The following is a 14,045-nucleotide window of genomic DNA, read 5'->3' on the forward strand; positions in this document are numbered from 1 at the left end:
TTTAGTTTGACACATCACTGAATCTACAATGTAATGTAATGTGACAGTGTACTCATTTTATATCTCTTGCTTGCAATTTTAGTACACTGGTTTGCTACTGGTGGATAACTAAAACAAATATATTTATATAGCTTTGTCTAGATGAAACATTTGAGCTGCAAATTCAGAATACAATTATAGACGTGGCATAGTGAGTGAGGCATTATAATATTAAAATGATATGTAGCTAAGTTAAAGCAAATAATGTCACTGCCCATTAACATATGTCAGAGCCTATTATTGAATTTATTGTTGTAAAGGCTAATTTCACATTTTTTTAAAAAAATATTTGAAAATCTTGTTGAAGTCGTATAATTGGATGAACGAAAGTATATTGGTTTAATATTGGTTTGCCGTGCGTATTGCGAAGCGTACGCCACGTAACACGTGGCGTGATGCGATCGCACGGTAAAATACGCACGCACACACCAGCATTACAACATTTAGTTATTTATACAATTCATATTGGTTCCGTTACGCTGTAATTTATGAGCAGATAGCATTTGGTTTATTATTAGTTTATATAATATGATTATATGTACATTTTAGTGTTATTAAAGGTTTAGGTTATAGGAAAGGTGTCATGCCTGATATCATATTGAAGCCCTAATCATCAGCAGCTGTCCGGTGCAGTCGGCGAAGAGATCGCACATTGCATACTTTAGTTATTGATATTAGGGAATAAACCTTTGTATGATGCTGGCTATAAAAGGAGCAGACCCCCTGGAGAGACGACCCCCTCCTTTGGATTCCTTAGATTGAATCAGCCTATGAACTGTTTACCTTGAAGCCACCCTGTGCCTGGACCTATGGAAGCAAGCTACATCATCTCTATTGTTCACAATGAAACACTGACTGTATATATTAGCTGCATCCCACACCAGAGTCAGTCAACTCTGACCACAGTTATCTAACAGATACACTGTTCCATTGGGACCCATGGAAGCGCAGCGATTGCAGCGGTATGTATGTATGTAACTTTTGGTATTGGCTGTGCTGTACTGTACTTTATCACAATATAATAATGTATTGAATTGTTGATTATTTACATCTGCTAAAATAAACCACCATGTGCTTTGGAAACACATACAATTGATTGGGCAATGCTTATTTTAAAACGATAGAATTACTTTAATAATTTGGGGGCTCGAAGGTGAGTTACGTTACCGGCAGGTATGCAACGCTTACGTTATTCAGTTCCTCAACAAAGGGTGGATTGACGGACGCGTCGCATAGCAGGAAAGAACGCATTGTGTTTAAGACCTGTGGTTCACTTTGTTTTGAGAGACTGAATGTCCGTTGTTGCATAGACTGAAGGAACGCTAATTAGAATCTAGGGACAAGAAAGAAAAATGTTTCTTTTTATTGTCGTTTTACGTTTTAAAGTGTATTGCATTGCTGAGCGTATGTGTATTTTGCGGCTATGCGTTCGCAAACTTCCGGTAGATTTGCCACGTGGTTAAACAATCGTCTTGATAGTTAGTATATGTGCATAGTATAATTACTTGTGAAAACCTCTGAGACATTATTACTGTTGTTGGGAACTTTCAATTTTCTGCGCAGAAAAGGTGTATAGTGTGTGATTTTGTAACGTAGATACACTGTTATTATTCATTGTACTCAGTTGCTGTCTGACGAGGCGGATTGCCCAACTGAAGGACGGTATACAGGGCAGGTATACCGAAAGCGAAAACCGAGTTTTCGCAAAGCGCTACCAATAGATCGCAAGGTTTGCTAATAATTAGTATTGGTAGGCTGTGCGATCTAACCGCATGACAACCATCAGTGCGAATTGGTGAAGCAGCTAGGAGGAATTATGTTGGAAAGGCTGGTTGATTGTATCGACTTTGTTCTCCCAGTTATAATAAACTCAGCAGATTTTTGTGGTTGAGCCAGGGTATCGAGGAGCTGATAGCCCTTGGGACCCACAGTGATATTTCTGTATTAGGGATCCTCGCCTGGTGCGAGAAAAGCGAGTGAACGCGGCTAAAGGAAATACGTTCACCGAGCATTACAGATCTCTAGCGGTGATTGTAGCAACAGAGTTGAAATTGTTGGGTGGAAAGAACAGAGCATTGCGGTGTGTCTGTATTCCACATAAAAGGGTATTGTTGGCCGGAAGGAACAGAGCATTGCGGTGTGTCTGTGTTCCGGGTAAAAGGTATATTGTTCAACATGGGTGCTAAGCATACGCTAGAGATGGCCATTGTACTGCCTAAGGAAGGTCTTATTGAGTCAGCGAGATTTCTCATGTGTGAAAAATATGGTGCATACGCAACTGTGTATTGTGACACGTGGGTCGAAATGACCAAAGATTGTGATAGGCCTTTCCCAACGAGAGGGAGTTTTAATGCAGAGGTACTAAATACCGTAAAACATAAAGTACGGTTTATTAAGTCAACGAAAGTAAGAAATGCACATAATCATTGTTTAAAATCGTGGCAAATGGAAGGTAACACTTGGCAGAGCAGCGAACGCACAGCGGAAGTGAGTGTAGCGAAAAACGCGTGTTCAGCGGAAGTAAGCGTACCGGAAACAAGCATTCCGGAAGTGTGCGTTGCAAAGCGTGGCGAACTGAGCGCAAACATGCCCCCGACAAATTTGGTCGGGGCGGGAAGTACAGCCAATACCAAAAATGAAAAAACTGTAACTAGTAACTTGTATGTTGTTTTAAGTAATGTTAAAAGTAATTTTTCAGGACAAAGAAGAGGGACAGTCCCACCAGCAGGGGCAGCGGCTGAAAGTGGTGAGAATAATGAAAAGGTTAACACAGGGGGAGACATCCATTGTACTGCAGCAGCAATTTCAGCAACTAGTTCAGAACATAGTCATTTGGTAGACTTACATCCTGTCTGCACTACAACAGTTCCCAATGGGAAAGCGGACAGAGATGGTGACATTCCCTTAAAACATGTAGCAAAGCATGATACATGCCCTAGGTCTGAAATATTTTCAATTTTGTCTGATTTCCCTGATCCTAGGAAAGATTTGACCAAATGTCAGCAGTTTATTAGATATTATGGTAATATGTATGAGCCAACTAATAACGATTGGCGAGTATTATTGAAAACCTGTCTTCCTCTCAATACTGATATATAAAAGTTCATTAAGGATTGTATGTTGGAGGAGGATGAATCCTTAACCGAGGATGATAATCAGGACAATATTAGACAAATAATCACACGGTTGGCCATATATTTCCCAGTGATAGTGGACTGGAGTAAAATTTTTACTATCCAGCAAAAATATAGTGAAAATGCAACAGACTATTTTTGCAGAGCTCTAATAGAAATGGGCAAATATACTGGGGTACCAGACATAAAAGATAGTGTACCCTACAGAGAGGTTGCTGTTAAAGTTCTAATGGATGGACTCAGGGAAAACTTGAAAAGAAGGGTGCAAACTTCATTACCATACTGGAGAGGAAGTACTGTAAGTGTTCTCAGGGAGTCAGCTATAGAACATGATAGAAGTATGAATAAAGAGAAAGATACACTAAGTGATAGGGTAATGATGGTAAGTATCCCAGCATTAGAGGGTCTGCACACCCGACCACCAGCATACAACCCACATAATAAGAAACATAGAAAAATCAGGTGTTTTAAATGTAACGAAGAAGGCCATTTCGCAAGAGATTGTAAAAAGGAAGAGAAACAACATGAGTTGAGGAAGTGTTTTCAATGCAATAAAATAGGACACCTAGCAAAACAGTGTGCAGACATGACAGGGACGTGTTTCTACTGCCGTAAGAAGGGACACATGAGTAGGAACTGTGTAGAGAGAAGAACGGATACCTGGGTTGGAAATCACATAGACATCCACAAAAGAGGCGTACACTTCTCTCAGAGGTTCCCCTACAATTGATTGCACACTCTGTAACAACTAATACTTTGGGGGAGAACTATAACCAACTCTAGATTTCAGGTCAGACATTGCAGTCCTACAACCAGGGAGGGTTTAATCTATGGTAAGTATTAGTGTGTACTTTTAGGAAGAAACTGAGTTTAAAAAGTAATCTTTGTTGATTTTGTTTGTTTGTTTTATGTTGTCAAATGCTTGTTTTCATAATCGCTGGCCGATGGTAAAGAATGAGAATGCTTGGTTTGTTTGTTGTTTAAAGATAACTATCTTGTCTTTTCTTCACAGATAAAGGTAGACAAAAGAAGTATAGACTAGTGTTTAAAAGGGGTGAGATAGAGAAATAGAAGAATTACTCTTGAAAGACTAATTAACACTAGACACATGGAACACTCTTTGTTAGGCTGCAGTGTCTCATGATAATTTGTTTGGCTGAGAATCATTATCCAACAATGAAGTATATACATACTTTGCTCCAAAATATCGTTTAGGTATCTCAGACGAGTCATCAACAGTTAATTTTTACATTTCTCTATTATAAGTTAGGAAAGTCCATTGAAAAGGTATGTAGTCAATGTGATACAGAGTTCTTAATGAACAAATGACGGACGACACTGGATTGCACGGTTAGGACCCCCTAGTCAAGTATGGGGAGGGGTCATAGTTAGCAAATAGCTAAGTGGAGCAGTGGAATGAATACAGCCATTTCCCCATAGAGTCAGAGTCCAATCCAGCTGTCATTTTATTGTAAAAATCTCCCCTTCTGCATGTATGTTTGTATTCAAATCTTTATATTCCCATCATTCATTGCTTTCCTATTTCTCATTCTTTACACAAACGCTAGTACCTCTCTCTCTCTCTCTCTCTCTCTCCCTCTCTCCCTCTCTCTCCCTCTCTCTCCCTCTCTCTCTCTCTCTGCTCTGGTAGAGATAAAATCAGACACAGTCTCAACAATGGGGCTAAAACATATTTTTATTTTTTTACATAAGACAAATTCAGAGATACACACACTAGATTGACATGAGTTACAGAAACAGTCAGGGGTTTTGTTTTCATGTGTATAGAAACTGCTGATTTTAAGCAGAAAGGTTCTGTTGTGGAAATACGATTCATGTTTTATAGATTGCATATCTGTTTTTTGTTTTTTTTGTTTTATGATTCGTGCCTCCTGTGCAAAAATGTGCCTTTATATGGAGGCACAAAGGGTGGATAGGAGATTGCTGGAGGTTAGGCATACAGATATGCATCTCTGTATAGAACATTGGAGTAGGATTTATACCACAAGATACGACATAATGTGAAACCCTAGAAAATGTAGAATTTTCATGTTTTATATTTTTTTCACTGTTAGACAGGCATGTACTGGATACTGTTATATTTGAAGAAAGTATTATAGAGATAGACCCCTTTGCCTTTCCCACTTAGTCAAGTAGCTGAATGTGAGGTACTGAGAATGACATGTGAGTTGGCAGAGGGAAAATCGATTGATATACATTGGTCTTCAGCATTTTTCTAGTCAAGGGGGCGATGTTGAGGTGACTGAGAAATTGTTTTATAGCAATACCAGCACATGATTAGGACACTACATAGAGGACTTTATACAGTGACACAGTTACCAACTGAAGTAGCTGCTAGTAAAGTCCACACTTACACACACAACCATACATGGCTGTCACACCAGGCCGAACATAGCTGTCAAATAGACAGCAGGGTTTTATGTGACAGTTAACAAATCTATGTTTTGTTTTGTTTTTCGTTGTATTGTTTTAAGTTTTAAAATGTGAACACACACACACACACACACACATGCACGCATACACATATTGGTTAATATAGGAAGATTTGTGTTACCTGAGGGATAAACTGTCTGGAAGGTGAAGAGATGTGGTGAGGAGTCTGATGGACTCTGGAGAGATGACAAGGTAGACCAATAGAGCCATCCCATATCCCTCCTGCTGATGGGTTTACCTCCAGGTAAAACAAATACACGTCATCCAATTACCACCATGCAGGATCCTCAAGTATACACTGGTGTGCCAATGAAAATGTCTGGGTAGAGGTGTATTGAAATGTGTCTAATGTATTACTGTATCATACTCAAAGCTTTTGTTATTCAATGTGATAGTCCTAGAGTTATAATAGATGATAGGGGTATTCATGTTATTGATAATAGAGGTATAATGTATGAGTAGTGGTAACAAATCACATACTTTGAATTAACCATAAACCAGTGTGAACATAAAGTAGTGGTACTCGGTAGAACGAATTGAATAGAATAAGAGTTGGAACTTGATTGAAGTGACTGATAGCTTCGGCCACTAGTCCTTTCCCGCTACCAAAAGATCACTCCTGGGCAGACTCCTGTCAGTTTTTGAAATGTTCTTGACCCCTCGTGAGATGAGATTGTAACTGGGAGGCTAGGTTAGATCTTGAGAGAAGGTAAATAGTGAGACAGCAACCAAAAACGTCCAAAACACTGTTTCCTGAAAGGTCACACTAACTGTCAGGATGTTGGATTGGGAGAGTAAGTTGTGGAGCAGAAATTTCTTAAGTTTAGGTTATTTGACAGACAGGTACCAGGTGTAGGCTACTAGCATCACGGCTTCAAGGGTAGCAGAGACACACTGGTGCCCATTCCACATACTGCAGAGCGGCCAACACTCAGAGAAGGGTCCAAGGGCACTCATGAGTCTGTACTGGAAGGCCTCGAATGCAGTTAGTAGCACCTGAGCCAAAGGCTAAGACTGTTGTCCAGCATGAAGTTGTAGTTTTTCCTGTTTTGTGTTCTCTCATTTCATTCTTCTCAGGGCGGTTAATTCTTTTGATTATTAGCAGGTGACAGAGACTGGTTCAGGTAATGGTAAGGAGGTATTGGGGAGGAAGCAGTTAGTAGCATAATCAGTCCAGCCAATTACTCTAATCAATTCAGGGGTAAAGGAAAATTTAGAAACCTTGGAGCTTGGAGAAAGTGCAAGGGGCTATTGTCTGAGTAGCATTACGTCCGTAAGTACGGCGACCCCATGGTTAGAAAAGAGATACACCCAGCGATGCCAGTCCAGTAATATTCGGACTTGAGCAGGCATCCTTGAGAATGATTATCATTCTTGGGAGGGTAAGGTTTTAGACCAAACAAAGTGCTGGGCGTGCTCACACGTGCCTCAGTGATTATATCAAGTAGGATTAGCTCTCTTTCCACTAAATATTCTTGAGGTACCCGAACTATAGGCGGGAGGTCACTAAGGGAAAAAGTAGGACGCATAGGTCCCTTAGTCTGAAGTCTCCCAATGCTTTGCAAGCCGATCACTGTTAAATCTGAGTATTGGGAGACTGGGAAGAACGAACAGACAATAGCCCGCCCACAAGTGTTGATGAAAAGAACTGATGACATTATTATAAGTGTGTATATTAACGCAGGCTGAAGGAGATTGCATATGACATTATTGATAGACATAGGATGATGCTATTGATGAACATGAAGTGTTTTAATGTATTCTGAGCTTAAAGACATGCGTTGGACAGAAGAACCTGTTAAACTTGAAGAACTGTAGTAGAGAATTCTGTATAGCTGATACATGTTCTACTGTACCTTGTACCTTTCCAAATAATGTATTAAGTGTTTTATTGCACCCTTGAAGGGCATGCAAAAGGTTATCTCCAAGCTTCAGAAGTGTACGGTTTATAGTAAAAGAAGAAATCGTTTAGAGGATTAAGACTCTCTCTTATGATAACTTGTTTAGATCTACAAACATCGTGGTCATACACCTAGGGGGATTTGTATTACATAATAATGAAACGTGGTACTGAGATCCTGCATATAACATCGTTAAGGTGATAGTTTATTATACTATCAAAGGGTGGACTGTTGAAGTCGTATAATTGGATGAACGAAAGTATATTGGTTTAATATTGGTTTGCCGTGCGTATTGCGAAGCGTACGCCACGTAACACGTGGCATGATGCGATCGCACCGTAAAATACGCACGCACACACCAGCATTACAACATTTAGTTATTTATACAATTCATATTGGTTCCGTTACACTGTAATTTATGAGCAGATAGCATCTGGTTTATTATTAGTTTATATAATATGATTATATGTACATTTTAGTGTTATTAAAGGTTTAGGTTATAGGAAAGGTGTCATGCCTGATATCATATTGAAGCCCTAATCATCAGCAGCTGTCCGGTGCAGTCGGCGAAGAATTCGCACATTGCATACTTTAGTTATTGATATTAGGGAATAAACCTTTGTATGATGCTGGCTATGAAAGGAGCAGACCCCCTGGAGAGACGACCCCCTCCTTTGGATTCCTTAGATTGCATCAGCCTATGAACTGTTTACCTTGAAGCCACCCTGTGCCTGGACCTATGGAAGCAAGCTACATCATCTCTATTGTTCACAATGAAACACTGACTGTATATATTAGCTGCATCCCACACCAGAGTCAGTCAACTCTGACCACAGTTATCTAACAGATACACTGTTCCATTGGGACCCATGGAAGCGCAGCGATTGCAGCGGTATGTATGTATGTAACTTTTGGTATTGGCTGTGCTGTACTGTACTTTATCACAATATAATAATGTATTGAATTGTTGATTATTTACATCTGCTAAAATAAATCATGTGCTTTGGAAACACATACAATTGATTGGGCAATGCTTATTTTAAAACGATAGAATTACTTTAATAATCTTAATCCCCAACTCTGCTAGAATCATAATTATCTGTGCAGCCTAAAGCATTTTTGACTAGCCAAGAGGAAGGCCCAAAACAGTCCTCCGATGTGGAGGCACAATTAAATCAATAAAATAGCATAGAGAAAGATACTGAGTAGAGGGAACCTATTATTATGCACGGGGAAAGAAGTATTATTTTTTCTATATGGTATTATTAGACTTCAGGGTAATCTGTCCAGTATTTATCCTTTAGAGAGGGCTGACTTTGTTTAGGAGAGTGATGCCTCTCTTGAATCACTCCAAAACAGTGTAAAACCAGAGATTGTATGATTAGCTTGCTAGTAATGGAAATACTATGTTCAGAACACAGATTTATGGATTTATACAGAGTGGCAGTGCACTGATGTAACACAAAGCATAACTGCCATGCATTTGAGATTTTTGACCTATACCAACATCAGTAAATATAATGTTTTAAAGTTGTGTGAGGGGTCACTGTTCCTTTTGAAGAAGAGTGGTGTTAATACATAAAGGAATGGTACACACACCTTGTTTTATATGCCAAACCTTGGTTTTCCAAGTGATCAGTTGGGTTTATAAATGGGAGCGTTCAGTGTTGTAGAAAGCACCAATTATTTGATATTAATCACATACCCCCCTGTTCCACTTTCTTCAGCTCAATCGCTTCTTTTACATTTGATACATGGAGAGTGTATATGATTCAAATATACATGCTCCAGGGTATGACCGTGGAATTAACCATCAAACTTCACAGAAAACTGTAGGACAACAAATATTTTTCTCTTTTGCAGCAAGCAGTAAGCCTATGGTGACATAAGGACACAGATATGGCCTTCACAAGTGCTCTTCACTAGATTATATGCCCTACCTCTTATTTTGACACTGCTTTCCCAAACATTCATTTAGCATTTCAGACTGAGGCTATATACAGTGTCACTCAGTAGAATAAACTAAAATGAAAATGTTTGTAGAGTCACAGTAGCTAGACATAGCAGACACTACATCACTTTTACAGAGCACATCCTAGTGGCAAGGAATTCACTATACATATGAAACTTATTGTTTTAACTTTAGTCACTGATGTCTGTCCATGGAAGAAAGGAAAATTCAAAAATACAGTAATAAAAGAAAATGAGAACACTGCTACTTGCAATTCCATATAGACCTCATGTCTGGGAGTTGGCAATGACCATCAATGTACCAAGCTGGGATTTATTTTGGGCAGTGAGCTCACTGCCAAGTTAATGTTGGATGTGCACATATTACCAGTTAGCTGTGTTTTATATAGCATTGCAATTTATTAGCTCTGTCATGAAGTGACAGTGCCAAGTACAATACCCTAATCTTTCCACAGACACAAATTAAACAGTTAGATTATCTTGCTTCTTTTAGCAGTACTAGGAACAAGTTCAGTACCCTGCCTTTAAACACAAATTGGGGTTGGTAAGATTATCCAGCTATTCGTATGCCATAGGCCACCTTCTAGTGCAAAAATTTCTAGGGCACAAACCACCATGTTTTTAATGGAAGATCACTATTTCCAATTTTATGCAATCCATGTGCATAAGATTTAGATTTGTAAGGCATCACAGTGCTCCACAGTGTTGTACAGTAGTGAAAACAGTACATACATAAAACATTGACATACAAGGCAGACATGAAAACAAAGGGTATGGAGGACCCTGCTCATTAGAGAGCTTACATTCTGAGTGGAAGAGGGCACAGCTGCAACAAAAGGAGCGAATGTGGCTTAGAGTGGAGACGGGTTTTTAGAGGAGGTTTAAAGATTTGAAGGCTATGGGAAAGCCTGATTGGGCGTGGTAGAGAATTCCATAACTGGGGAGCAGCACGAGAGTAATCTTGTAGTCCTGAGTGAGAGGTGGTTACCAGAGATGAGACAAGGCGCAAGTCAGAGATGGTGGGAGGGAGAGTATTTTGATATGAGATTTAACATGTATGGTGTTGTTGAGTGCTTTGTAGGTAAGGGTGAGTAATTTGAATTGGATTCTGGAGGACACAGGGAGTCAGTGTAGGGATTTGCAAAGTGGTGCAGCAGATTTGGAACAGTGAGAGGAAGATTAGTCTTGCAGCAGCATTTAGGATATATGGGAGTTGAGAATGCCAGAAAGCAGGAGGTTGCACTAGTGAAGATGGGAGATGATGATAGAATGGCTGAGTTTTAGTAGCATGTTGAGTAAGAAAAGGGTGTATTCTGGCAATGTTATTAAGGTGGGATCAACAGGACTGGAAAGGAGTCTGGATTTGAGGAATAAAGCAGGAGACTGAGGAATTTGTGGTGTTATTGAAAGTGATGGAGATTTGAGGGGAGGTGATGATTCTGGCAGGAGGGAAGATAATAAGCTCTGTTTTGGATATGTTGAGCTTTAGCTAGCATTGGGACATCCATGTGGAGATGAAAAACAGTTGGTTACACAAGATAGTACAAAAGGGGAGAGGTCAGAGGAAGAGATATAGATTTGCGTGTCATCAGCATAGATTTGGTACTGGAGTCTGAATGAGCGAATAAGTCCCTCAAGAGAAGAGGTGTACAATAAAAAAAGAAAAGGGCCAAGTACAGAGCCTTATGGGAGCCCAACAGATAGTAGGAGTCGAGGGGAGGATGTGCCAGGGGTGAAAACACTAAAGGAGCGGATCGATAGGTATGAAGTGAACCAGGAAAGAACTGTGTCATGAAGGCCAATGGAGTGAAGGGTATGTAGGAGAAGAGGGTGATCAACAGTGTCAAAAGTAGCAGAGAGGTCCAGGAGAATGAGTATAGAGAAATGACCCTTAGACTTTGCATTAAGTAGATCGATCACTTTTGTGAGAGCAGTTTCAGTGGAATGTTGGGAACGGAAGCCTGATTGCAGAGAGTCAAGAATGGAGTGAGAGGAGAGAAAGTGAGACAGGTGTTTGCACACTAATCGCTAAAGTAGTTTAAACTAATGTTTTAATTATTTGAAACTACAAATCCACAAATATCACTGTTGAAATTAAGACAACTGCTTTGTTTATCTGCCTGCCTGAGTTGGCTAAAACATTAATGATTCTGAAAATATTAGTTCATGAATTAAAATCAGGAAATTCAATTTAATGTGGGTAGGATTTCAAATGGGAATTTGGAAGTGTTTTATCTAGATTGTACAATTTAAGTGTGCACTGGGCAAAAAATAGTTGCAAAAAGGAATGCATACTTTGCAATTGTACCACTCATAATTCGCAAATAGAGTGTTTAAGTACAACTAAAAGTCATATTAGAACATTTAAACTGCTTTTTTTGACTAATCAGAGGTGGTGTTTGAGGTGTATTCTAGAATATCTGCTATTAAATGTACAATCTGATGGTTAATATGGGAATTTTCTTCTATTTTTTTCAGGTTTCTTGCCCTAACTCCCTGGAGAATTTATCACTTAATATCACTCATTTTACTTGGACTCGTTTTGGTTCAAATTTCTAAACATTTCATAATGTCCAGAACTAGAGGTAAGCAAAACCATTAATGTGATAAAACCAAATAACTATATACAGCATATAGGGAGGGTTAAAAGCTCTTCATGTGTTATTTTTAACATATGTTTGTCACAAAAGTAGGATCTTTAGGTAGCGACTTCCTTATTGCCAGCCAAAGTTAGTACTGGCAGAAGAGAGGTGCAGGGGTCTAACGGATCCCTGGTATTCACCAGAGACCCATGCAAATAGGTTTGGGCTTCGCTACAGGGTAATCCACAGGTTGCACCTCTGAAGAGCCCCCTGGTATGACTAGCTGGTAACTGCAGTATATAGTATATGGCAGTATAATGCCAAGACATTCAGCGCTATCTGGTTCTCACGAAACAGAAACACAGGTGCAGGTAAACTTCACCATAATCACAATGTAAACTTATTCAACCCTTCATTAAAAGTTCATATAGCAATTCATATATTCGTCTCTATCTTGCAGAGAGGTTAGAGATGGTCATTTCACACCATAAGTGGTTTACTTCAAAGAAATAGGCACCTCCCCATCACCTTCGTGGTAGTAATATAAGATGGACTCCTACCAGATTGTAGAATAGTATGGGCTTGTAAGTATTTAGAGGACTTCTCCCAACTCAGAATTCCTTTATATCGAATATCTCACTGTTTATCTCCTCTGATCTGGACCAGTCCACCTGTCAATCACACCACTCCTCAAGCAACTGTTCTACACACACCAATTCGGTCTGGTATTGATGCCAAATTCTGCACTTTGCAGCAGTGCAAACTTTCTCTGCATGGACTGTCAGCAGGTGTACTGGAGATCCTGGACAGTAGCAACGTGTGAAGCTGTAATCTCTCCCGCGGAAACAGGCTTATATATTTTGAAGTGGTTTAAAAGGCATCCTTTCCACAGCTAGCAGCAGGCTGACAGGGTGTGTCTGCAATCTGATTTTGGCTGCATTCAGGATCATAGAGCGCTGTGTTAGTGCTTATCTAAACATCCAGTATATAGTATATATTGTACCAAATCAGTATAGAAAAGATTGGTCTATAGAAAAGATTCGTCAGCCGAGCCAAGATCATTACATTAACAGACAACAGAGCACAAAATCAGAATCCAGGAGAAGAATCAGAACAAGCTGGAGGCAGGAATGTGGAAGTGTCAAATCAAATGCCCAATAAAGAGCAGAAGGGAAATGCAAGAAGCCTGGTCTGGTATACAGTGAAGCCCAAGCCACAGGAAACTTAGGAAAACCGCTGGTGCTAGAAGCCTTCAGTAACCTAATACTCTTGCACTGGAAATGCGCAGAGTCCTGTTTAAATAGGCCCGTCTGATTTGAAATAGGTGGGCTTTGTGACTTTGGTGATCAGCTGTCTGCAAGTATAAGGAAGAGAAAGTACTGCACATCTCTTTCTGTAACCAGGGGCAGAGAAGCCAGGCAGTGAGAACTGGACTCCGTGTCCTGCGTGTAACAGTACCCCCTTTCTTAAGAGTGGACAATGAACACCCAACAAAAGGTTTGTGTGGAAACTTCTTATGGAACTGTTTGAGAAGGCAAGCAGTATGAACATTGGACATCTTGACCGAGGATTGTTCTTTGGGTTGACCATAACCTTTCAAGCGAACAAACAACTGCCAAGAGGCACAAGAATCCAGGAATTGGTTACCTATGTATTTGTGCTGTTTTACAGTAATGGAGGGTGGAGAAGAATTGAAAGAAGAGAATAGCTTGATGCTTATAGGTTTTAGTAGAAAGATATGGCATACATTTTGGATGTGTAAGGAGGCAGAGAATTCTAGCCTGAAAGCTATTGATTTAAAAACTTGTAGAATCTTAAATGATCCAATGATACATGGAGCAAATTTCATGCTTGGAACTCGGATGAGAAGATACGGAGTGGAAAGTCATACTTTTCCACCCAGAGCCAACTTGGGAGTTGCACGCCTCTCCTTATCAACCAAGATCATGTAGTGAAGGGAACCT

The 14,045-nt window shown here is 39.8% G+C and overlaps 1 protein-coding gene across 1 annotated transcript in view; it reads left to right on the top strand.

The window, feature by feature from the left end:
• Positions 1 to 14,045, top strand: part of RETREG1 (reticulophagy regulator 1) — a 171,861-nt gene that overhangs the window by 18,332 nt on the left and 139,484 nt on the right. Inside the window, exon 2 of the mRNA XM_075212914.1 lies at positions 11,978 to 12,084. Coding sequence (XP_075069015.1) covers positions 11,978 to 12,084 — 107 coding nt within the window. The remainder of the gene's footprint in view (positions 1 to 11,977; positions 12,085 to 14,045) is intronic.

Source organism: Mixophyes fleayi, chromosome 5 (assembly GCF_038048845.1).
Source record: "Mixophyes fleayi isolate aMixFle1 chromosome 5, aMixFle1.hap1, whole genome shotgun sequence".
Taxonomy (NCBI): domain Eukaryota; kingdom Metazoa; phylum Chordata; class Amphibia; order Anura; family Limnodynastidae; genus Mixophyes; species Mixophyes fleayi.